Source organism: Vipera berus (assembly GCF_964194415.1).
Source record: "Vipera berus genome assembly, chromosome: 2".
NCBI lineage: Eukaryota > Metazoa > Chordata > Lepidosauria > Squamata > Viperidae > Vipera > Vipera berus.
The window spans coordinates 43,846,365-43,874,343 of NC_138203.1; the positions used below are offsets into that span (position 1 = coordinate 43,846,365).

The window sequence follows — 27,979 nt, forward strand, 5'->3', positions numbered from 1 at the left end:
TCAAGCAATATTTCTAATTCAGGCTTATGCTTGGATTGTATACTTTTTATTGAAACAAAATACATTTTCTGTACTGAAACTGGATAATCAAGCCACTGACTTAGATCAGATGTGGTCAACTTCTTGAGTCCTATTTTTGGTGAGTGCTCTACACAGCATGAGTGGCTATTAGCTCCACTAAAATGTGAAAATTATGTCCAATGTGTCTCCCAATCTAAATCTTTTCAGACTTCAGCTTTTCAGAGTCAAATCAAATCAAATCAATATTCTTCTTCAGGACTTGGTGCCTATTTTACTTTTTATCATTACAGCTTTATTTTGAAATGATAATGATGGTGGGAGCCCTGGTAGCACAGTGGTTAGAAAGCAGTATTGCACGGTAACTTTGCCCACAGCCTGTAGCTTGATCCTGATGGCCTCAAGGTTGACTCAGACTTCATCCTTCTGAGATTGCTAAAATGGTGACCCAGATTGTTTTGGGGGAAATGCTGACATTATAAAAGGCCCAGAGAGTGCTGTAAGCATTATGGGATGGTATATAAGTCTAAGGGCCATTGCTATTTCTATAGTCGTTGGGATATGTCAGGAGGCTAAATCAGAGCCACATGCAGTTTTCCCCTCTTTTTATCACTTCCAGAGCACCAGAGCTCATACACTTCACTTCCATTTTGTCACTCAACATCTCATCGCAAGCAAACTGTAATCAATGGTGTAACATTGGTGTAAATACAGTATGAGTGCCTTAAATCTAAATACCTATTTTCCCACTTGCAATCAAAAACGTTCAACTCTATAACCCACTGACACCACCATATCATCACCATCTTCCCATCTCTATTGTACCTAAAGCCTAAACTGCAGCTCAGATTAAAAAATAATAATCCCTATTTCTGGCATAAGTAACATGAGTGCTTATAACTTCTATTTCTCAACAATACACTAGAAAAACCTGATATGTTCCTCTTAAGAAACAAAACAGATTATCAATTTTTAAAATGTAGCCTTGACATGTATGTAGTGAGGGAAAGGGTGGTTGGGTCAAAAGGGAAACATTCATCATAATGGCAAAAATATATCAATCAAGACCCTCTCATACTGTCCTTATGTGAATAATTTCCTTCCTATTTATAATTTTATCAAAAATACATAGGAATACAGCACACAAAATGATGGCTAATACTTACACTGGTGGAAGACACAGCTTCCTGGACACTCTCCATAATGAATTCCTTTGTGATCCTGCGACAAGGCAACTCATTGAACAGAGAATTGATAAGAGCCACTTTTGCAGCATCTCGTCGTGCTTCTGCCCTACTCAGGGAACACTAAAATACAAATAAATATAAGACCTGAGACAGCATATTTCCTATCTTTATAAGATGAAGTTGTCCTTATTGTACTTAACACCAAAGAGAGGAATACTTGATGACCTGAAATTTTAAAAAGAAAATCATTCTTCTGAGATGAGTCATCATCAGCTGAATGTTCCCACATGGTTGCCAGTTTTCACTTCTTCTGGGGTTAGAAAAACCATTTTGTTTCCTTGTAATTCATGTGGAACTGCTTGTTTTGTACAGATTCCAATAATACTCTGAAGCTTTGGTCACTCACCCATCTCACAAGAATAACTTAGACAGCTGCAAAAGGTGTTGAAAAGGGCAGCCAAAATAATCAAGGAGATGGAGCACCTTCCTTCTGTGGAAGGACTAAAATATTCAGAGATTTAAAGTTTAGGAAAAAAAGTGATAGTGGGAAGATGAGATTTATAAAATGGTGCATGATGAGAATAAAAGGTGCATTCTCCCACTCAGGTGGAATATTTAAACTCAAGGTAAATGCAGTGAAGGTTATGGGACATATATTGAGACAGGCAAATAGTAACAACACCATGCATATTTGTATGCCGTGCCAAATTATAATTATCAGGATTCTGGCTTAGCAGAAAACAAGCACTAAGTTAATACATGATATTTACATGCCTTCCGATCAACAACTTAGGAAGCAAACTATAGGTAGCTTGGTGGCTTATTTACAACTATAGAAGTCATAATGATGTCATATGCACCATGACGCTTGTGCAAATGAAATTGCAGTTCCTCACCAATGTTTCTTGCTTGTCTTACAAACGTGCACACTTGTTCATTTTGTCAATAGTATCCAGCACTTGTTCCACTTGAAACAAGTCAGGGAAAGAATCTATACCATGTTTATTTCTTTGGATAACTAAAAAAATTACTTTCCCAATCTCCTGGCCTTTTGAAAGAGTTTGAAGACTTGAGTCTGCTGACTCACATTGGACTCACAGAGGAGCATGCAACCTTGGGATTGGTTAGGTATTGAAGGCCCTACCAATATTTTTTTAAACTTTTAATTTAACCCATCTCTGTTTTATCTATATCATTTTATTGAGATATAGTATTTTACATGATTTTTACATTTTTAATAGTACACTGCCCAGAGCCACTTTGAGAGTAAGATGGGAGGTCTGAATATTTGACAAAGTTTTTTTTAAAATTCCTAGCTTGGAGAGCCCAGTAATAAAACTACAAGGAGACCCATGAATAATTGGTTTACTGGTGTCCATTGGCAAAGAAACTAATGGATGTAATCAAAGCAACATGTGCTAGCATACTGCTGATTCCCTGGTAAGTTAACATTCAGCAGATTCAGGTTGCTGAATGTTGGCTCACTACTGTAGTTATGGGAAAGACTAGCAAAAACAGCTAACAAACTACAGATAAGCTATAGTTGTACATAGTTTGTTAGTCCTATCTACTGATGTTTTCCACAATTTACATCGTTAGCCTATGGTTAATTGGATAGTTCAAGAGAATGGCTAGTATTAGTTTTTTTGCTCCATTTCCTAAAGTCTTGTGCAATCTTTTTTTGAATACCATCTAAGCTCATCACCCCTGCAAAATTTTTGCAATGCTGAATTTTGCATACGTCTAGTTTAGTAGAGAAACAGATGCTTCAACACTGCCTGATGCAGTGAAGACTGTTCATTCTTCAGTGTGATTAAATATTGGTAGCATTGGCCTATGCTTGTTATAATTGCTAGCATTTTTCCTTAAATAGAATCTTAAAAGAAAAGTAAAATTCATTTTCTTTTTTACTTACTAATTCAAATGTATTTTTAAAAAATCTACTACTGGTAAGAAGTACTGCATGAGACCACTCTTGAACAATCTGAACTTTTTCTTGCACATCTTTTACAACTTTCTTGAATTGCCTAAGCCAATGTAGCTTACCAGTTTCTTCTATTAGTTTTAACCTTCTCTTGTGGGTTATATGAATATTTACTTTTTCAAATTCCTAGACCAAATTCAGAACTGCATGCTTTTAATAATAAACCTTATAATAGAAACCAACCCAAACAATTTGGATTTAAACCATCTTTGCAAAGGCTAAACCCAGTAAAAAGGCAAGATAAAAGAAACTATTTATTTTAAGTACGACCAGCAAAGTAGCAGATCAAAGAGGCTGCATACATTTAAAAGCAAATAGAAAATCTTTGCAGGCTGAGAGATTTTCACATCAAGAATAATTCTTACCTCTTTTTTTGAAAATAATCAATGACACAAAAGCTTAAGTAGTTTTGAACATTATATTTTAGTTCCTGTACTTATGTTTTGTCCTGTGACCTTCTTAATACCCACCCTCATATAAGCAGTATTCTTCATTCTGGGAATCCATGAGAACTGTGGAAACCTTAGCATTTTTTTTTCTGAGGGCAAAGGTATTTCCATAGATTGTTCTACAGACTTGTTAAAATAAGTGTGGCAACATTTTTTGGTGAAAAGAACTAAGTAGTTAGTGTGAACATGAGGGGGGGTGTCCATCTCGTTTTAATTAATGGACCTGGCTGGATGCGAGGCAAAGCAACACAAGGCAAGGCAAGACTGGTGGGAGGAGCCTGGAAGAGCTAGCAAACTGAGCTCCACTAGTCAGTTGGTGTAAGCTAGTTTTTCCCCTGCAGTGCACCAAGGATAGGTGTGTAAGCGCCAAACAGAATGGACTAGCAATTTAGGCTGTCAGGACTGCGTTGTGCCTAGCACATATGACATTGTATGCCATACGCTAGATAAATAAATTAATGGACATGTTGTATGCTATGTTAGACTCCCTCACAGCAATGTATTGGTCTAAAACAAGGGTGTCAAACTGCCAGCTTGCAGGCCAGACGCATCATCCGGAAGCTGCGTCCACCCCATTGCTGGCAATGGCAAAACTGTCCAGATATGTTGCGCGACCTCACGTGATGTCACAAGTTTGAGATGTCTGGTCTAAAAGAACAAAACAATTGGTGATATGAGATGCAGTCAAGCAATGTGGTAGTACACCAAACTGTTTACAGCTGATACTCTACAACTATGAAAGAAATTTCAATATTCAGCATTAGGTAGGAACACATATTTTTAAGTCAGGACAATGGAATGGCAATATAAATGAGGTTCAGGAACCAAGTATATAAGGCAAAGGGGAAAATTTCCAGGCAGCTGAGGGCTGGCTGGGCAAGGTGGACTTTGCAGAATGTCAAGGAATTTGGTAATTTGTTGTGTGGGTGTTTTCAGCCTAAAAGAAGTCCAATACAGTATAATTTTTAAATGGTTCTCACCACCAGCCTGACTGACAAACTGCATTAATAATTGATTATAGAAGTTATTCCTAAAAGAAATCAATCCTGACTGTTCTTTGGAAGGATAGATCCTGAAGCTAAGCTCAAATACTTTGGCCAGCTAATAAGAGATGAGTCATTGGGGAAAAACCCCTGATGTTGAAAAAGATTGAAAGTAGAAGAAAGGGACAGCAGAGAATGAGATGTATAGATAGTATCATTGAGGCAATGAACATGAATTTGGGCAAACTCTGGGAGACAGTGGTGGATAGAGGGGCCTGGTGTGCTATGACCTATGGGGTTGTGAAGAGTTGGACATGTCTTAGTGACTGAACAAAAACAGTAGAAGCTCCTGCAGAGTAAACACATTTCCTTATGATTCCCTTTGAAATCCGAAACAATTTGATTACCTTTTTTATGGGAACTGAAGAGTTTTAGAAGCTCTGTGGACAATCCGTTGCATGTGTCCAGCCTTAGTCTGTAATGTATTGTACAATGAGTAATACAGATATATTGAAATCAATAGGATTTAGGGTAGTCCCTGTTGTGTAGCCAGTTTCTTGGAGGCATTGAGCGAGACGGAAGGTTCAAAACAGCAACAGGCTTTATTGAAGGTCAGACATAACAGAAGCAACAAGGGAGCTGCTGCGCAGCTATTTATACGGTTGGCTGATAGGTGCGACCAATAGGTTTGAAGCAGAGGTTTCCCGCCCAAAGACCTACTTAGCCAGCTGGAGACAACCAGTCTGGGCCGGCTAGCAACTGTTACAAGCATACACGTGAACTAGCACTTAACAGTTGAGTTCAAGCAATTAGCAAGCAGTGCAACATAAGCAAACACTTACACATATAAGAAAGGCCAATACATTACAGTCCCAATTACTATTTTTTTATAGGATGATTTCAAATGGGACTTAATAGCCTAGATCCTGTTAAATCCTGCACTGCTGTTTTATCCTCACTCTGTGAAACTTTATTTTCAAGGGTACATAGTATGGACCAGATTAATAAATGGAAAAGTGAATCTTTTGTTTTCTGTTTTACAGCTTTTCATACACATTCTCTTGCTTTCTAAACTGATATTCCCAATTCTCCATATTTCAGTCTTTGCTTCTAGATTTCTCTAAGATACTAACACTCTTACAGTAGTACAATTTCTATCTCTTCCATAGATAAAGGAGAGATGGAACCACAAGGATCTAAAATATCTTTAATGGCAATTCACATAATTGAATGGAGATGCACCATCCTATTGCTCCTTAAAATCCAGGCAAAACTACTTATAATTGTGAAAGCAGAATGGGTAGAAATTGATTTGAGCCAACAAGAAATTCAAAAAGTGATCCTAGAAGTTCTCATATTCTCTTGCCATTTATTTCAGGCTCTTCTCATTGTAAAGCATCTTCTGAAAAATGCTGCTTTTCACATTGACTTTGGGAGGAACAGAATCACGTGTCCATTTACTGCTTGCCTGATGCAACCAATGGATTCTAAATTGCAGAGGCATATTTGCTGTACTGAAAGCTCTCTGCTTGTTCCATGAATATGCTGTTTGTGTATCAGTTGTGTTGATCTTCTTTGTAAGCTTTTGCTATCCTTATGGCTACTGCTACTTGATAATATTAGATCTAGATCCATCTCTTAACAAAAGTGAATATAGGGAAGTTGAACTTGCTCGCTTTCCTATTCCTGTCTATGGACCAGTATCCTCACCACTACATATATAAGATTAGGGGATATGTCAACTGTCATGTAAAGAAATGAGGACATCTCAGAGAAGTGTTTCATAATTAAGGAAGCATGGAAGAGATGGCAATGAGAACAGAAAGCAAAAATGTCAGCATCTGTTTATACTTCCATGGGAAGGAAAATTGGATCCAACCCATTACACCTGCATTGTCTAAGGAACATAGAAAGTGACCTTATAAGAAATAATTCATCTATCACAGGAATTTTATATGTGAATATTGTGCTTTCCCATTTTCCCAATAACTTTCTTTGAGCTGTGCTTCTTCAAGAAGATCAGAATGAGCTATGACACTTCTTTGTCCAGAGTTACTTTCAGAGAGGCAGCAGAAATGAGAATGCAATACCATAGAACTATGATGAGATCTTTGTTTTTCACCTCCACACATAGCTGAGCTTCCTAATGGCTATTTGATCCACTGAACCTGAATACTGGAAATATGGTTGCATCTTTTAAAATATTTTACAGGTCTATGGATATATTTAGGTTGCCTAAAAGAAGGCATAAACCCAAGAAGGCATAACTTGGGAATATGATACAGCTACTCAGTTGCCCAAATCCTTTTATTTAAATGAAACTGAAGAATATGCAGTTTGGGGGCTATAATTGAAAGACTTTATTTATTGCAATCCTCACAGCAGCTTATATGTAGTTTGGAGATTAAAGGAAGGCTATACAAAATATCACTGGATAGAAACAGAAGGCAGAGACTGGGGCCCAATTGCATATGCCTTCTAAGAGCCAAGGATGTGGTTTCAGGAAGTTACCTAAGGCTACAATGAAGAAGATGAAAACCACATGTTTGTATATTTTAGGTGATGATTGTCCATGGCCAGTGGATTAAAGATTTCTGTAAATCACAATAAACTGGGGATAATAAATCTGAGCTCTTCCTAGTGTAGAAATAAATAAGTTGTATCAGAAGATCTATTATATATCTCAAAGCTTTGTAGAAATATATTTCAAGCTAAAAGTACTTAGTTTAAACATTGCTTCAGCACTGTTTTCTTTTCTAATTATGAATGAATCTTCAGGGAGTGGAAAAGGTTAGGTTATCAGTTCTAAATAGGTGGCACTTCTTGAAAAGAGTAGGCTTATAAAAATCTGAAGAAACTAAAATAAAGAGGGATAGAAAATTATCTTGTAGTATATCTGACAGAAATAGCCTTAAGGTTGTTCATGTAGAATCTTTGCATTTTGTTCCTTAATGTATTCATTACGTTACCCTCCACCAAATTGTGTTTTATATATTTGTATCTTGTTCCCAGAAATTAAATTATTACATTCTAGTAATAATTGCAGTGGTCTCTTTTTTTTCCTGAGAGGGATTTTGGTTTTTAAATCAGGTATTACTATACAACAAGATATATGAGCTTCTACATATTGTTGGGTCTTAGGGTGATCTAAGGATCTTTGCCTACAAGGTTTGAGTGAACAGGCACATTTTAATTCTCTTTTTAACAGAAAGAAATCTGATTAAGGAGCAGGCTGAGAAGGCAGGTCAGTCACCATGATAGAAGGAGTTATCAACTTAAGTACAAATAGCACATGCCAGCAAAGGTATTATTTTGTGATGTCTCTTTTTCTATCCCTTATGATAGCTATAATTAGCATGATTTTTTACTAGTTTAAATATATATATTGTCTGTTTTTATATTTGTTGTTATTTGATTCTTTATGCCTCCCAGAGTCACATTTTGTGAGATGGGCAGCTACATACATTTAAATAAATAAATGCAAACTTTAAGATGCTTCATGAATCAATCTTCAGCACCGATATTGGTGAAATATTGTAGTGTGTACACCTTTTGCTATCTGCTAAACAAACATTCATGATATTTATGCTTCACAAGATCTTTTGAAGTTGTGCCTAGCAGTTGCAATCAACTTTAGATATCATTGCAGATGCTTCCCATGTTTTGAGACAGTGAAATTTGATAAAGGAATATGCCAGATGCTTTTGCTGGGATCTAAAAGACCTCATGAAACACTCTGTGAACACTGAGGCAATTCTAACCCCATTTCTCTTTGTTATGCTTCAAATCCGTGAAAGCATTTTCTACCTATCTGTGAAAAATATGGCTCACAAGATTGGTCTCTCAGAAATCAATGTGTTGCAAAGTACTCTATCATCAAATAGATTGATAACCAAAAAGCCCTTTGAATGCAATACTCCTGTGTGTTGGGAGGCTAAGCCTTATGGTTAAGGTGAAAGTCACTAATATATTCCTTCAAAATTCAAGATTGCTAGTATCAGTTTTTGTTGAAGGGTTATTTTTCTCTCCAGTAGCTTTTGCTGTTTAGAAAAAATAATCTTCCTGGAATTATAATTCTTTGCCTAATCCCAAGATAGTTTTAAAAAATTCCATGGATTACAAACAAAATCTAAACATATAGTGTTAAGTATAAAACAATACTTTCCAATATGACACTGTTAGATCAATCCCTTAAATAAAATATTGGTCTTTTCTCTGTAATATTACTTTCACTTCTCCCTAGCAATTTTCAACTGCAAACATGCAAAAGTTTAATAACCTCTAGAAACATTTCTTTTCTTTTTTTGCTGCATTAACTTTAACATGCATCTTAAGATATAAATTGACCTAGCTATTGGCTACTTTTCATTTTCTTAGCTGTAATACAAACCCTGAATCTTATATTCAGGTTTCCTTTAATTCATCTAAATAAAGAGTTCAACTTTCTCTTAGAACATTATTTATCATGATCATATTTCAGCTAAAATGTGAAACAGATTGCATTATAGTCAGTGGCACCTCAACTACAGCATATGCTCTGAATCAAAATTTCCCATCAATACATTATATTATTGTAAATCATGTCAGATTGATTTTGGAGTAAGATGTTTGATTTTTTTGAAGTAAGATCATATTTACTATTTAATTGTTCCTTCATGAGTTTTGCCTGCACAATGATTCCTGCACTGACATTTATGTCTAAAAGTTTTCCTTTTTAATTTATAGTTCAGTGTACCGCTCATATAGAAGACAAATGCATACACGATGACACTTTTCAGCTGTTGTTATAAGTTTGAACCCAGTTAAAATAAATTTAGGTCCCTAGCTAGTGCCTAAGCAGGTAAAAACAGAATACAAAAGGGGGGAGGTTTGTTGGATAAAAACAGAATATGAAAGAGGAACTTTTAGTAATAAGTGAAAAATAGGTGAAAAAAGTCCCATTAGTTTGAGTAGAACACCAAGATGGTACTCACCATACTTGTGGATGACCTCTGATGGAATAGGAGTGGCATTTTGATTACAATACAGTTCAAAGTGTTGGCTCACCTATAAAGGTCTACATGCCTTAGCAATTAGCTACCTATGGGGGATCTGCCTGACCAATAAAATCTGGATCAGCTTGCATGCTTCAAGTTGCTACAGTAAAATGCTGTCATCCTGTGGAATCTTGAAGGTGTGTCTTCTCTAAAGCTTCATGTGCCCTGAGGTTCATAGAATCTTGGCCCAACTGAATTAGTTCTTCAGGTGCAGTGCAGTGATTTACTCCTTTGTAGTTTATTCCCAATTGTTATGATTATTTTGAATTGGTTATTCTCTCTGATATATGGCTGTTTACTATTTTGTATTTTATTACTTTCAAGTTGTTTTAATCTAAAGAGGAAATTGCCCAGAGTTACTCCTGTGTTTGAGGCAACATAGAGGTTGATAAAGAAATAATTCTTGGTTGATTGATCAAACAATAAAATCACCTTTGAGGTGGGATTCCTGGTTTCATTAGCTGATTACTGCTATATACAACTTGTAGAAACTTTTTGTTTATAACATCATATATATAAACATCTAGAATGAACTTAAAGCAGATACATGTTTAATACCTAGTAAATATGCCCACAAATGATGCAGTGTAGGAACTTGTAGCTTAATGTCAATACTAGTTGAATTTTAATTAGGGCTTTTACAAGAATTCTTTATTTCCTAAATGTTAAAAGAAAATTTAAACCCTATTTAAAATTAAAGATATATTAAATTTCTTCAGTTTATGAAAGTAAATACTTTTGTGAGTGACATTTGTATTGGTGAAAAAGCAAAACCATCTGCTAGAGTAATGAGTGGGTTGACATCAGAGTTCAGTGAAAGGGGAGCCAAAAGCTTATCAGATAGGCCTCTGGTTGCCCTCCTGTATAGTAAGTGGAAAATGAAGTACCATTTTCATGGGTGGATTTTTCTGCTAATGCCTGGTATAAGAGGCATCAAGAAAATAAGAATTATATGGATCCATGGAATTTCTTGGACTTTACATAGTCATGAAGGGCAGGTAATTTCATTGCTCCCAGACCTTTCAGAGCTACTGTTCAAATGTGCATGAGAGATATTTTAATTGATTCTGTTTTAAAAAAAATCCTTAAACACAATAAAAGGTAAAGGTAAAGGTTCCCCCGCACATGCGTGCTAGTCGTTTCCGACTCTAGGGGCCGGTGCTCATCTCCGTTTCAAAGCCGAAGAGCCAGCGCTTGTCCGAGGACGTCTCTGTGGTCATGTGGCCGGCATGACTAGACGCCAAAGGCGCACGGAACGCTGTTACCTTCCCACTGTAGTGGTCCCTATTTTTCTACTTGCATTTTTATGTGCTTTCGAACTGCTAGGTGGGCAGAAGCTGGGACGAGTAACAGGCGCTCACTCTGCTACGCGGCACTCGGGATTCGACCCGCCAAACTGCCGACCTTCCGATCGACAAGCTCAGCGTCCTAACCCACTGAGCCACCGCGTAATTAGGAAAAGCACTCTAGCTGAGATATGAGCTAATTTAACTATAATTATTAAGAATAAAATTATGTCATTCTTCCTAGTCTTAATGTGAAGCCATTGCAATGCTATAATAGGCTTTTTTCTTTTTATCCAAATACTAAAAAAAGATGATAAATTTAATGCTGAAATCCCATATCCTATTAGGTAACATCAATGGATTAGCGGATGTGGCAAAAACCTTGGCAAGATAGTTCACATGCACCCAAAAGAAATACTCACAAGCTCTTTGTCTGATTCCTAGTCAATGGAATAGAGTATACTGCCTGTATACTGTTATTGTTGAGAATGTATCATAGGTAGGAAAGGAGACAGGTGGCTTATGCATTGGGTTACATTAAAAGCCAACCCATTAATCAGTGTTATCGCTTCCCTCTTTTGGAAATTGGTCTTGCAATTAGGATTTTTTTCTCCCTTTACTTTGTTCCTGAAACAATCTATTTAAAAAAAAGTAGTGGTGCCCATCTAAAGAGCACATAATGCTTATCTTGTCTAATCAGTCTAATTACCCTTTCAAGACTTCCACTGATAAACTCAGTAATGAATCATATCTACGATAAAGAAGGCTAAATAGAATGGATGTTCCATTTCAACTAACAGCATCCAAAGTGTATCATCAGCTCTTTTGTAATGCATTTAGGAGATATTAGTTTAGATTAGGGGGTGTCAAACTGCTGACCTGCAGGCCGGATGCAACATGGCGAAACCGCGCCCACCCTATTGCCGGCAATGGAAAAAAAGTCACGATACATCACGACATGTCATGTGACGTTGCGAGTTTGACACCCTTGGTTTAGGTGATGAGACTAATAGAAGGAGTACTGACGCAGTTGCAAATGTTAGCAAAGCAAAGTGAAATATTATACAGTGATGGTGGCATAACAGGTAGTAATTGCATAGTTTTTATGAAAAATTTTAAAGGAAAACTAGTGACAATCTTCCCATTATGTTTGTCCTATTAGATGCAAATCCCTGGTAGCCAAAACTACAACTATTCCAAATTCAGAGAAATAATTCAATCCCACTTGCATCAAGGTAGAAGAATTGTTAATACAATGCATTTACAGTAAAGAGTAACTTTCATTTGTTATTATGATGTGTGCTAGACAATTCATGACTCATTGGGTCATCCTTTCAGAGATGTTTCCTTAGCAGTTTCCTCAATACCTTCAACAGTAACCGAACTTCTAATGTACAGGACTGCCTTTACTGGAAAAATTGGAATACATTCAGAGATGTACCTGTTTTGAAAACAGCCCATATTGAACTTATAGCAGTCAAATATCAGTGTGGGAAATGTTTTATGATGTTTTGCATTATAAACTTTATGATAATTTTAGTGTCACGAAATACATAATTTTATGTATAAAATGTTTTATAAAATTTGCCAATTTTCAATTCAATAGGAGTCATGGGACCCAGATTTTGGACACATTCTGTAAGTTAGCTTATTTGAGGCACCTTGGTTCAAAAATGGTTGTCCTATGATGCAATGTTTCACCCAGTTAAAGGTTACAGGTACAAGAATATTAGTGGTATACAGGTTTCTTTTAGACACATATTCTTAAAAAGGAAGGCACCTTTCTGGTTCCTGGTTTTTGAACATTTCATATTCATCACTATTTATATATGATTCTACATTTGGAAATAAACAATATAGAATTATATAATATTTGAACTGCTAGTGGCTTGACATTGGGGTGAAGGGAGAGAATATAGAAGGACTGAAGTTGAAAGCTTAAACTATAATACTTGAATAGCTTCCATATTTGCTTTGTTCAAATGTGACATACTCTTGACTGCTTTGTGATCTTGACCTGATCTAATATTAGGTATTAGATCCAATAATCTAATACTCTAGTTAATTTGAAAACTGTACACTGTACTTTAGGAAGAATTTTTTTTAAAAGTCAGATCCCATCAGATGTCTACATGAAATGGATAAGAAGGTGAAGACTGTTCCCTTTTTTGGCCTGCCATATGACAGGGGGTCAAATATTATATTTGGATTTAAAGGATTCAGTTGGTGATTGTTATCTGCCAATGTTCCCTTTGAAAAAGCTGTCTAGCAACTGACCTCCATATGTTGCTATTTTTGTTAGATGTATCAATGATTTGTTTTGTAAATGAAACTATCTCCAACCCCAAGAGGTTCGAGGCCAGTTGAGGAATCCCAGAGACCAAACTGGGCAAGGGAGACAATGATATCATTGATTCTTCCACCCTTCTGAAGTCTCCTGAGCATTTGTTCCAGAAGATAGGGAGACCTTGAGGAACAGATAGGGAAAAAGTCCAGGCTTCCAATGGAAGGGAAATTCCATATAGGTTTCACTAGGTCATTTGATCTTTTTCCCATATTGCCTTTTAAATATATTGGCACTTTGGCTCTCGTGATGTTGACATAATTCTGATAAGCTCATTATATGATAAACCAGATTTCTTCCATATTTCATACTTCATCATTAAATACACTACTGTATACATTCTTACCTGAAAGTTACCAAAACAGCTTCCTCCAGGCAGGGTGACATAACTTACAAACGGAGGCCCGGGTAAGTTTAGTGACTCATATACCACAGTGCCTTCACTTGAAAATACACCTTTCTGTTTCTGCTTGTTCTCCCAGAATTCCTGAAGTATTGCCACAACGTTCACTATCAAAATATAGGAGTGAATGTTTTAGTCACAATTCATTGCCTAAAAATTGTCTTTTAACTATACTAAAAGCAAAATATTTAGAAAGAGTTACGCCGCTGTTGAACTGATCAACCTGTAGCTAGAAAGCAGTTGTCTAGGTCAGGGGTTCCCAATCTTGACAACCTGAACATGCATGGAGCTTCAATCCCCTCCATTGGCTTTCCTAAGCCTATTGCAGGGGTAGGCAATCTTGGCTCTTTTATGACTCGTGGACTTCAACTCCCAGAAATCCTGAGCCAGCCACGCTGAGGGGAAAGAGAGAGGTTTCCAAGCTGAGCCATGCTGGCTCAGGAATTCTGGGAATTGAAGTCATAAAAAAGCCAAGGTTGCCTAACCCTGCACTAGAAGAGGACATTAAAATTATTTACAAGGTTACTTCTTTAGGAACTAAACTTTTAGAATCTAAAACAGCTAATTCAAAAAAGCCAACAGGAAAGAACCTCACATTTTTCATCTGCTTCTGTCTTTTGGAAGGTAAAATTAGATAACAAAATAATCTATTCCTATGTTAACATCTCTGCAAGGAAATCAATAAAGGTAACAGGAAAGAAATGAGAAACATTTTTCTCAATGTAATATGTCTAATTTAGCTGATGCTAGAAAAAAAATAGTATCTTTTGTACATACTGTATTACATGGCTTTCCAACCTTTTCACCCATTGTACCACTTTTAGGATATGACAATATCTGAGTACCACTAGTCACCTAGCAAGGTGTCAAAAACTTGATGACCAAAAAAAAAGAGGGAAAAACTGATGAAGTACAGGTAGTCCTCGACTTACAACAGTCTGCTTAGTGACTGTTCAAAGTTACAATGGCACTGGAAAAAGTGCTCCCCAAGCCACAGCCGAGAAAGACACTTGCCCACCCGCCTGGCAGCACTCTTCTTCCTGTCCAAGGTTTTCATTGTTGTGAGCATTTCTGTTGAGGATTGGCAGCAGGGGTGGGGTGGTGGGGTGTTTGGTTTTTATTCCCCCCATTTGTTGGGTGGTTGCAGCAGGTTTTGGTCACTTCACATGACCCTGGGACACTGTGACCATCATATGTATATGGATCAATTGTCAAGCATCTGAATGTAAATCACAAGACCCTGGAGATGCTGCAACATTCCACCTGATCGGTGCTTCTTCTGGGCTTAGCAGATGTGCCGGGATCAGTGCCGAGCTCCAGCTGAAGCCTGGCACTGATCCTGGTGCTTCCACTGAGCCTTGACAGCCCTGCAGCTCCAGCCATCTCTCAGTGCTGCCACCAATTCAGCTCATTCCCCTCCCTGGCTACCACTTTTCTAGGATGGTTGCATACCACCTACCAGGTGCCAATGTACCACAGGTGGTACCAGTACCATTGGTTGAAAAGCCCTGCTCTATTACAACTAAAGGTAAAGGTAAAGGTTCACCCACACATGCGTGCTAGTCGTTTCCAACTCTAGGTTTTTACGTGCTTTCGAACTGCTAGGTTGGCAGAAGCTGGGACGAGTAACAGGCGCTCACTCTGCTACGTGGCACTCGGGATTCGACCCACCAAACTGCCGACCATTTGATCGACAAGCTCAGCGTCCTAACCCACTGAGCCACCATGTCCCTTTTCTATTACAACTTTTCTATTACACTTTAAATTAAACAATTCTTAAAAATGAAATATTCTTAATTTGGACTTTATTTTTACTATTTGGACTGTTGTGTGTTTTGAAAAATAGATTATTCAGAATCTAGTTATATTGCACTTCAGTCTTTAAATAATTAACCTAGTATATACATAACAATATATGATTTTTTAATTTTTTTATTTTAATTCCATTTATATCCCGCCCTTCTCCGAAGACTCAGGGCGGCTTACAAGCTTAGCAGTAGCCTTCATTCTATGTATATGCCTGCTTATTAGGGCTTTCACACACACCCCAAGCGGCATTATTACAAAGTCAGCTTAATTGCCCCCAACAATCTGGGTCCATGGTGAGCTCAACAACAATAACAACATTTATTAAAAAGGCTAAAATAATTTCTGGTGGTATTATCTGTACATTAAAATTTTGTTTAATCACAATCTTCCACTTTTCATATTCTGGACAAGCAGTGGTCATGTATCCTAGCAAAAGATGTTACATATGTGCATAAGCATAGTCACTAGCATATGCCTTTTTAAAAATATCAGACATACAAAGAAACAAATATAAGTCCAAAATATCTGTATTACATCCAGAAATGCCAACTTTGCAACCAGTTTTTCTCATCCATAACTATGGCACCCGAAGGATACCTGCATACATGCAAATGCTTCTCTGTGATCAGTAACGCAGCAGGGATTGCTTTTTCCTTCCAGTAACAGATTGCTGGGAAATACCAAACATGGCCTTCAGAATTCCAATGTTTGTTACAAATTTTTCTGGATGTGGTTGGAAAGAGGCCTAGAAATGCCAGCACAAATACATCACACTTGCTGAACGTGCACACGCAACTAATTACAATCTTCAATTATATGTGATATATCTAAAATGAGATGGGCTGTCTCAACTGCAACTTGCAAACCATTCCGTTTTGCGGCAAAACAGTCCAGGACAAGCTGATCAGTAGAGCTTAGAGAGGACTCATTAACACATTTTTTTGGGAAGGAAAGAAACAGAAGGACAGTTTAACATCTTCCAGTTGATGTTATGTTATGTAACATCTTCTGGGAGTTGAAGTCCACAAGTCATAAAAGAGCCAAGGTTGCCTACACCTGGCCTATTGGCTTTCGAAATCCAATAGGAATTGCTGCTGAGCACACCAAAAGACCTGGTCAGCAAACGTTGCACAGGCAAGTTGTCTGCAGCGAAGGCAGGAACTTTGCACCCCTCCCTGCTGCCCAACTATACCATCTCAACTAGGTAAGAAAGATATTATTTGCAAATAGGATGGCAATAAACAATTAAGGCTGCATTTACATCAGGGCTTTTCAACCTTTTCAGAAATTGTAGCACTTTTAGGACATGACAATATTCAAGCACCACTAGTGCTTAACAAGGTGTCAAAAACTTGATGACTAAAAAAAAAGGGGGGGGGTATTTTGGGTTTCATTGGTTAGATTCATTTATTGTTATAGAAATGGCTAGTTTATAATATTATAGAAAAGCAAAAAGTTGAGGTTCAATGTTAATGCTTCCTTCTACTCCTGCAACAGAGGAAGTCAGAAGTCAGTGCCTTTTCTTTTTCCCTTCTCCCCCTCACTTTTCCCTTTTTCTCTCACCCTTCACTCGCAAAAGCCCCCCACCCACTCACACTTTGCTCACAAAAGCCTCCCGTCGCTCACACTCACTTCTCCATCTCTTTCAAAGGCACCTCGTTCCGTTTCTTCCCCATTCACTCTCTCTTTCAAAGGCCTCTTGCTCGCTTGGTCACTTACTGCCCCATTGCTTCCAAACTCCATTTGCTCGTTCACTTACTCACTTACTGCCCTGTCTCTTCCAAATGCCATTTGCTCATTCACACACTTCCTTACTGCCCCATCGCTTCCAAACGCTTCCAAACGCCACTTGCTTGCTCACTCACTTACTGCATTTGGAAGCGATGGGACAGTAAGTGAACAAGTTCCAGGGGTGGGGGTGCAAAGGACGGGTGGCAACGCCATTGCAAGACACCGGTATCGCTCCCAGTGACAGCACCTCTGAGTTCTGGCACCTTTTTTTTAAAGAAAAAAAAGCATTGCTAAGTATGATTCTGTTTCTGAAGTATTCACATAGACTGGCATTTTTCATTCAAGGTAGAAAAGCTGATTAGTTAAAATAGAACTTCAATAATTATTTCAATGTTTCAGATTTGGAAGTTGGAAGAGGCAGAGTATGTCATTGAGGCCAACCTATTATTCAGTGCATGAATCCAGTTTAAAACAAATGTAATGGCTATCCAGTTTGTATTTGAACATCTCCAGGGAAAGACAGGCTACCATCTTTCTGGAAAACTGGTTTCACTGATGAACTATTCTTAGTTTTGGGGAAAATTTTCCCCCTTAACATTCAGTTGGAATCTGTCTTGACTTACTATCACTTGAATCCATTCCTCATGGCAGCATGACAGAACACAATTAATGTTGCTAGTTTTGGGGCAAGACCTGTTTAATTTGTACACATTTTAATCTTGTATTTTATGTTTTAAATTTTATGTCATATAGTGCCTTATTTTAATTGTGATGCTCCTGTCATGAATGAATAAATAAAACTTAAATCCATTACAGAATTCCATGTCTTGCACTCTGGATTTAGAGAGAATAATTCTTGATCATATCCTGTGAGATTAGTGCTTTTCTTAACAAGATGAACTGGAAACAAGATATACAGACTACAAGAACTTCTGATTAGATTTATTGTAAAACAGCTAATGAAGCTATTATGAAGTAATCCCAGCAACTGCTGCATATTAAATAAAAAATCTACTTATAGCGAAGTCAGGATTCAGATTCCTACATCTCCTTCTCCTGTCCATGGAATATAACTCAAGGAAGCCAGTATCTTCTGGGTTGAAAGTGCGGTTTCCACATGCCTCTTGTTTGGATAATTTTAGTTAAAATCCACATGTTCTCTTCCTCTTAATCATAAAGACAACTGGACCTAATTTAAATTTTATTAAGATTAGAGAATATGTTTCTTCCCAGCCTTCTGAGATTATGTGTGTGTGTGTGTGTGTGTGTGTGTGTGTGTATGTATACACATATACATAAAGGTAAAGGTTCCCCCGCACATGCGTGCTAGTCGTTTCTGACTCTAGGGGATGGTGCTCATCTCTGTTTCAAAGCCGAAGAGCCAGCGCTTGTCCGAGAACGTCTCCATGGTCATGTGGCCGGCATGACTAGACGCCAAAGGCGCATGGAACGCTGTTACCTTCCCACCATAGTGGTCCCTATTTTTCTACCTGCATTTTTACGTGCTTTCGAACTGCTAGGTTGGCAGAAGCTGGGACGAATAACAGGCACTCACTCTGTTATGCGGCACTCGGGATTTGACCTGCCAAACTGCCAACTTTCTGATCGACAAGCTCAGCGTCCTAACCCACTGAGCCACCGCATCCCTTCACATATACATATATGTATGTATATGTATGTATGTATTCAACAGAATATAAAAGTAATAATTAAATCATATCTTTCTTAATATTTCTGTTGTCAAATAGCTCACACTGTCAGGAAATAAATGGTTTTGGGGGTAAAAGAGTAAATTAAAATGGTAACATGCATAGAAAAATATCACAAAAACTCTACCTCCATTGCATATCATAGTCAACCAACACACCTCAAAGCAAACCTCAAATGTGATATTCAAAGTATCAGTTGTGTACATTTTTCCTTTTAGCTTCTTGATCTCCGTTACAACAAAGTAATGTGCTTTCAAACTAGCTTTGAGCTGACCTCACCTGTTTTAGATCCATTTAAAATTTAATGGAAGCAAGAGTGTTTGATAGCTATCTTTAGTACATAGCTGAGTGGTAACAGAATGCAATTTCTGATGAAAAATCCCATTGCTGTAGAATAGGTTCTAAATGTTTTTGAAACTACATGCATTTTATATTCTTATTTTCTTCTTGTCTCATGTCGTCCATCAAAATAATGATAGCTACTTCAAAAATGTGTATAGTCTGGCTATACTGAAGAGCTTTATATAAGGATAACATAATGCTAATCTTGTAGTTAGTTTTGTTTTGCAATCCTGTTATGGGTAATCTAATGGACAATCTCCAACTCTATCAAAAAGCATTCTTCATCCTGGAGCAATTCAGACTGCCAGAACTACCAGTAAGATTAACTTTCTAGATTCGCTGTCCCAAAGAATTAGAAAGGTACCTGATTAGGGAAAGGCTGTTGATTACCTTTCAGAAGAGCAAGGAGATCCAAGTAAACAAAAACTAAAATAGAAAACAGGTGATTTCATAGTAGTAGATAGTAGAATTAAGATCTGATACAGAAAATTAACAAAATTGAATTCTGATCAGCACTAAGGGATACTACCTAATCTATTTGTTCTTAAAGCCTAGGATTGTCTGGTCTGACTGCCCTTGAAAGTTTGGGGCTGATATTTTTAATAGCACTTCTTTTTCTTTTAAAAGTTGAAAGAAATGGAATTGAAAATGAGACATTTATACTCCACCCATTCTGATGCACAAGCTGTAATCAGATGAATTGGCCAAAAATTGCCGAACAGGCAAGTAAAAGTAGTCCTCAACTTACAACAATTTGTTTAGTGACCATTCAAAGTTACAAAGGCACTGAAAAATGTGACTGATGACCATTTTTCACAGTTATGATCTTTGAAGCATCCCCATGATCATGCGATCAAAATTCAGATGCTTGGCAGCTGGTTCATGTTTATGATCGTTGCTGTGTCCTAAAATCATATGATCACCTTTTGCCACCTTCTCACAAACTAAATCAATGGGGAAGCCAGATTCACTTAACAACCGGGTTACTATGTTATCAGCTGCAGTGATTCACTCAACAACCGTAGCAAGAAAGGTCATTAAATGGGGCAAAACTCACTTAACAAATGTCTCACTTAATAAGACAAATTTTGGGCTCAATTGTGATTGTACATCACATCCTGTATATCTCAAATTGTATTTTATTTATTTTGACTGCATTCACAAAGCTAGGACATGCATAATACATACATACACACACACACACACACACACACGCACACACGATAGTGCCCTTAGTTTACCCATTAATCTAAGCCATAATTGGTGCATCATTTATTTTAGAAAGATAAAGACAAACAGACTTCATTATGGTTTTGTACAATTTGTTTATTGCTACTTACACACAAATTATCAATGTGCTTCGATTTATAGAACAAGAAATGATGAAATGGTCAATATTAATGGCTGAAGAACCATTACAGCATGACTGCTTTTCCAGTAGAGAAACCAATGGATTTCTGGTCATGGATTCTCTGTTTCTGTTGGCCCTCCAGTCATGACATTTATTCATCTCTGTGACATTCTTCCTGTGCACTATGCTGCCATATACAAATTGGGCTTGCAGTTTCAATATGGAAGGGGAACAAGATGTGTGAATTAGGAAAACAAAATTATTCTGCAGACCAAGAAAATTAGCTTCTCTCTCTCTCTCTCTCTCTCTCTCTCTCTCTCTCTCTCTCTCTCTCTCTCTCTCTCTCTCTCTCTCTCTCTCTCTCTCTCTCTCTCTCTCTCTCTCTCTCTCCCTCCCTCCCTCCCTCCCTCCCTCCCTCTCTCTCCATATCTTTATCTCTCTCTCTCTCACCTACCTATCTACTTACCTAGCTACCTATCTATCTATTTTCAAGCAGTGTCACTACAAGGCTTTCATATTTTGAAGGACAAGTATCTTTATTCTTGACCATTCATTACAAAACAGAGAACGCATAAAAATGATTGCTTGATTTTTTTTCACTAGATTTTGGGAAAGATTTATTTTTTAATGAAAAATATTTCTTTTAACGAGCATGTAACCTGGAACCTATCCTTTCCTTTCCCTTATGTTCTTGTTGATAAAATAATACACCACCAAGAACATCCTTGCTTTGGAATAGTTCTGTTTAGGACTGCTTGCAAAAAATGTTGTTTTCAGCGGAGGTTTATTCCTAGGTCAGTGGCCTTACCAATCAAGTGGAAGTGGGCCCCTTGGAAATCAGCAAAATTAATAGACTTACATTGGCTATGTAAAGCATCAAAGAGGCAAAGAAGATAATAGTTTCAGGTTTAAATTGCAATAAAGAGACCACACAGAAGTGAAGGAAGCCACCCAAAGCTGAGGAATGAATTGTTAGAACTGATGAAGGAATGTTAGGGCAGAAGCCTGTTGCAGCCTTTCTAGCTGTGTCTGGTATTGAGACAGAATCCTAATACTCTTTCATGGTCACAAGTAAAAAACCATTTATAAAGAAGACAAGCAGTGTATATTTTCTGCTTCGTCAATTGTAAAGACTTTTCAACAGAAAGGTTGTTTTATTTAACTTGTCAGATTAATATTAAATAACCGTTTGACTATTGAGTAGGAAAAATAACAGTCCTTTGGAGTTTAGTATATATTCAAGATCCCCTCACCCTCTTTTTTTTTAAAGGAAGATTCTTTAATGCAAGGCTACTAAAATTGCCTTCCATTTCCTCAATCAATCTGCAGCATGTAATAAGTAAAATTAGATAATTTAAACATACATAACTTTAATGTTCACCTTCTGGCAGCTGCCTCCCATTAGGGGCTATAATTTAACCAATACCTCACACTGAAGCTGCAAAAAGTATTCTCAGCTCTGCACATACATATTAAATGAAATGAAGAGAAAAATGCATACTGCAATAGCTATATAGGTACAGGAATAACAACAAAAGCAAAACAGTTTATTTACTTTTATGCATATGCCAATCATCACCAAAAGCTTTTCATTGGCTTACAGCAAACTAAAATGAATAGGATTAATATAATAATATTTTTTCTTTTATGTCCTGTGCTAAGCACATTGGGCTACAAGCATACTCTAAAAGCTTCAATCCGCACCTACAATCTTCATATCCTTCCATTTAAGACTGATGTTTTTCATGTCTTGCTGAAATGTTTGGCACCAGGTTTTGTTTGGCCTTTTTTTTTTTGTCCGACCATCTGGTGGTATCCAATGGATTGCGGTCTTTGCTAGATGTCACAGAGCACATGTCCAGCCAAGTGCATTCTTCATAATAATAGGGCCAAGTAAATAGTATCAATGACAAACAAAACAATACATCTCTCTTTAAGGTCTTCATTTATTCCAAAATGTCCTCCTAGACTACATTTACAACTCTTTGGATTGGAAGCTTGATAAAGATGAGATTTGAATAACGGGTGGTAGGGTGCCTCAAAGGCGGGGGCACTAACATCAAGAAAGCTTGAGTCCTAAGTAGTAGTGTGATTCTTTCAGTGATGATAACCTCAGGAAAACTCTCTGATTTCTAGAGGTGAGCAGATTCAACCTAGAGAAGCAAGGAATGTAGACAGAGAGAACCACTAATTTGAAAAAGGGGTCAAAGAGGCCATCTACATTAAGACTGAACAGGTCTCTCTCAACAGAGGAGGAGGGATACAACACCATCTATCTCCTGTTTACAACATTGTCCTTTCAGCAATTCCAAGAAGGTTCCACACTCATTTGCACTATACAGGGGACCCTGAGAGAATAGATAAAACTCCAAGTGGCCTCAACAACTCTCAGAAAGAGTGCTAACGACCGGATGACTGCAAGGAATATAAATCCTTCCATCTGCCACCATTCAGTCAGAACGGAAGCAGCTTCCTGGATGAGAAATGAAATGTTTTCAAGAAACAACAAAGGAAGTCCAGTTGCCTTTTGAAAAAGCACATTTGGGACAACCATGACCTGAATGACTGAGAATCTCCATAGATATTTCCCTAATGGGTTGAATTCAAATTGTTCTGGTGTGGGGGGAAAAAGGAGACAATAATGTTTTTTTTCTACTGTATAGGTGAGCAACATTTAGGACCCTGACAACTATACAGGTGTCTTTACCTGTCTACCAACATATATTTCTTCTATCAACCCAACCATACACACAGATTCATGAAAAGTCCCTGTAAAGAAGAGAAGAGAAAAAGCACATGGCTTCCTATTTATTTTCAATTTGAAACAGCTGCTGATTGATTACAGATGGTCTTTGACTTATGACCATAATGGAACCTGTCCATTATGGTCATAAGTAGTGATGGCCATATAATGGGTCATCATATGACCAACCAGAATTTACTACCTGTTTTGCAGTGATCATTAAGTGAATCATAATGGTTATTAAGTGAGTCCACTGTCATTAAGCAAAGCAATTGTTCGCTAAGGGCATTTTCACCGAAAACTGGAAGCAAATGTCAGTTTCCATAAAAAAATTTTTTAAAATCATGGTCATGTGACAATATGATGCTGCAAACAACTGTGTTGCTGAACACCTGAAATGCAGTCATATGCCTGGCGGGGGCAGCCATTGAAACTTCGGAAGCCAGTTGTAAATACCTTTTAGAGAGATCTGTCATAACTTTGAACAGTTGCTTAGTGACAGATAAGTTGAGGACTACCAGTAATTAGTCAAGCTAGTCCAGAGCCATACTAGAATATGAATGAAGGGCTTGGCTGGTAACTTGTCTCTGGTATTTTTAGATAAATTAACAACATTCCCATAAGTCAGAGGCTGTCTTTCCAACTTGTTGTCCTCCTGTTGCATTAGGATACTTCCTGGAATTTTCAGCTAGCATGTCAATATCCGGGTTAGATGATGGATTCTGAGATCACTATGCCCAAAGCGCCAAGTTGAAAGAGACATTTTTTGCACATTTAAACGATGCATACACCACACTAAGCTGTAACTCCTATTCAGGTATTATCTAAAACTGATTACACACAGAACAATGGCAGAAATATATTTTGTCCTGCATACTGTAGATGTCTCTCTATATAGTACCAATATTTATAACAAGAAACCTTTAACAGAATAAAAGAATTGGAAGGTAATTCCACTGACATTGTCACCAAACTAATCTTTACCAAACTGATTTTCCCATCTTGATTTTCTTTGATAATATAACTAGCAAATTCTTCCACTAGTGATATCCCATAAACAAGTGATAGTACCACTTTTTAAATACATATACATATACATACATACATACATACATATACACATATACATACATACACAACACAGTGCTAGGCTGCATTAACAGAGGGATAGAATCAAGATCAAGTGAAGTACTAATACCACTTTACAATGCTTTGGTAAGGCCACACCTGGAATACTGCATCCAGTTTTGGTCACCACGATGTAAAAAAGATGTCGATACTCTAGAAAGGGTACAGAGAAGAGCAACAAAGATGATTGGGGGACTGGAGGCTAAAACATATAGGGAACGGTTGCTGGAATTGAGTATGTGTAGTTTAACGAAGAGAAGGGTGAGGGGTGACATAATAGCAGTGTTCCAATATCTCAGGGGCTGCCACAAAGAAGAGGGAGTCAAGCTGTTCTCCAAAGCACCTGAAAGCAGGACAAGAAGCAACGGATGGAAACTAGTCAAGGAGAGAAGCAACCTAGAACTAAGGAGAAACTTCCTGACAGTTAGAACAATTAACCAGTGGAACAACCTGCCTCCAGAAGCTGTGAATGCTCCAACACTGGAAGTTTTTAAGAAGAGACTGGACAGCCATTTGCCTGAAATGGTATAGGGTTTCCTGCCTGAGCAGGGGGTGGGACTAGATGACCTCCAAGGTCCCTTCCAACTTATTATTATCACACACACACACACACACACACACACACACACACACACACACACATATACATATACATACATACATACATACATACATACATACATACATACATATATATATATATATATATATATATATATATATAAACACAAAATAAGACATCCTATTAAATACAGTACATTGTGTTGTTTAAGTGTCCCCTTTATTTTTTGAGCAGTATATATATAAACACAGAATATAAATTGTGGGATACAAAATGTAAATCTGCCCTTAGTAAATATAATTACCAAAGAAAGAGCACGCTTTAAAGATCCATAACATAAGATGCCTGAAAACCTGAGGGGCAACTGGAGACTAAGTAATAGCTTGATGAGGTCCCATTACTTTTCAGTTCCCTGTAGAGTATTCTGAATACTTCTGCAGTACTCTGTAGAACTTGTAACTTATAACTGGATTCCACATTCATTTTCAAGTTTAGGAAACTTGCCACCTATACTGAAATATGATTACCAGATTTCTCAAACCCCCTGCTGTACTAAAAGGTAGTTTCTACTTTAGAAGTGATTTAGAGCTGTCAGTTCATAACACAGCAAATAAGAAGTAACGACATAATCAAAGAGTGCGAAGATTGCTAAAGTACTTTTTTGATGATTGGCTCCACTTTTGTGGTAAGATTCCATTAAAATGATATTTTAAACCCTTCTTGTTTGACATGTGCTTTTTCTGGTTTATTATAGCCATTTTCTCACCCTATAATCTGTGGGTGGTCACAGTAACCATCTGAGAGGCCAGTAAATATACTTTCAATCAAAACCTTGCCAGATGATTTTCAGGAATTCACCACAAAGAAGGGGAAAGAAAGCTTCCCATCTTTTATTCACCCAATGCTTCTTGCTTTATAAGATGCATCTGCTCCTACAAGGTTTCAGAGTAAAAAAAAAACTCAGTCTAACGTAGGATGGTTGCAACAGGAGGGAGCTTTTCTTCTGGGTGGGCTAAGGAAGTTCTGTTCATGTTTGTTTATATAACTGTTGATTTCTGACAAACTCTGTATGCAGTAACAAAATACATAACTGTTCTTTGCCAGCTGCTTATTTCAAGCACTAATGCCATTCAGTTTAGAAAGAATCATTCTGTGCAGTGTCATTTAACGTAAGAATTAAGCATATCCTTAATGTTTAGTAACATATTTCAAGATTAGCTACTTTTAAAAATGTTAATTCTGGGGAAAAAATGTGAAATTTAGGATAACTGACTATTCCTCTTTCTCTCTCTCTCTCCATTGTCTCTCCACCTCACACTCACAGTAAACAAAAAGTGATATTAAAGAAGGTGATGGAACATTCTTAAATAAGTCTAGGACATTTTTCGCAAAGTGCTTAAAACTGATTTTCTGTAGTGTTCCGAGAATTTTACTTTTCAGAGTTTAGGATTGCAGGATCCCGATCCTCTTTCAGATGTAAAATACTTAGTCTTTAAAAAAAGAGAGTTCATGTTTGAATATTTAGAAGCATGAGTCAAAACTAGCAAGCTCAGATTACATAGAAGAAAGGGAGCTTTTAGATACCGATATCTAGCATTTTTAGAGCTAAATTTATTATAGTATAAACTTTAATAGGAAAAATAAACACAGCACAAATACTAACACCAATTTAGAATTTACTACAAACTAAAAGCTCCATGCAGTAATTGTGTGTCTGCATGAATACATTACACTAATCACAAAAAATCATATTTTACTGAGATTCTGAATTGCATTAAATGTATTAACACCCAGACACAAAACTATATATATCATATCATATAAAGATCACAATGTAGTCTTAATATTCTGCAATAAGCTTTTTATAAGACACATTAAAGCTACCTAGAGACAAAGGTATTTCCCAATATAATAAACCATATATCAGTTGATTTTTTTTGGTTGAATTCTAAGAGGCTTATTTTAAAAGCAGTAAATTAATATAAAGTCAAATATGCTACTGATAGAAAGTAAAATACCATAGAGTCTCTTAATCTTTCTCAATATTGAATCTGTACGTAAGATATTGCGAACAGACCTTTGCAATGTCTCTGTCCTACAGATTTCAGCAATTTCTCTCAGCAGTGTAGAAACTTTGGTACTTACAGTCTTTAAATGCTAGCGTAGGATCTCTGTGCGGCAAGACTTGAGAAATGATGTGCTGTAGAGATTCCAAAGTTCTGTCCATCTTGAGCTGCTTTTTTCCAGACTGCCCCCACAAAGTGCCCACATGCCAGAATTCTTCCAGTCCTGTCTTGAATTTATGCAGCTCATTGATGAACTGGATTACCAAGGAATCCCTTTCAACATCTGCCAATCAGACATCGGCCAGATTCAAAAGACCCTTCAGGGGGTCTCCCTCCCTGGCTCACTTATCTTTGTTGTTGGCTGAGCTAATTAGTGAGAGGAGGCTGACTACTGCTTTCCTCTGTGAAACATACCCCCTACTGGCTAGCTGGAGAAGCTAATCATGAAAAAGGTATTCCTCTTCTCATCCTGACATCGACAGACCCAGAGTTTGGATTTCTGTTAACTTAAATAAGAATCCAACCTCATGACGCTAATAACAAAGGGGAAAAATTAAAGAGATTGAAAAGGTATATAGAATTTCACATATTCAACCAGTGGTAAAATGCAAACAGATATCCATAATGCTGTCGTTTTAAATGAAAACATGCTCTGCCTGGATTTAAATACCCTCCTTTATTTCCTGACACCTTCAAACATTTTAGCCCCACTCCAAATATTCTTTTCATGATTACGCTTGCCTCCGAATTTCATCCTACAATCACTTTAGCATTAAGATGAATTGCAGACTAGCTGTTGGTAGATCATCATGGTTTCTTTCATTTTACATTTCACTGTTTTTTTTTGT

At 37.2% G+C, this 27,979-nt stretch overlaps 1 protein-coding gene across 1 annotated transcript in view; it reads right to left on the reverse strand.

Annotated features, from left to right (window-relative positions):
- LIX1 (limb and CNS expressed 1) overlaps positions 1 to 27,414 on the reverse strand; it is a gene marked incomplete at its 3' end in the record, with an annotated part of 34,791 nt that extends 7,377 nt beyond the window's left edge. The window contains exons 1-3 of the mRNA XM_081316433.1: positions 27,211 to 27,414; positions 13,634 to 13,797; positions 1,185 to 1,325 (exon numbers count right to left, since the gene is read on the reverse strand). Of these exons, the coding sequence (XP_081172559.1) occupies positions 1,185 to 1,325; positions 13,634 to 13,797; positions 27,211 to 27,292 (387 nt within the window). The 5' untranslated portion in view covers positions 27,293 to 27,414. The remainder of the gene's footprint in view (positions 1 to 1,184; positions 1,326 to 13,633; positions 13,798 to 27,210) is intronic.
- Between the last annotated feature and the right edge of the window lie 565 nt (positions 27,415 to 27,979).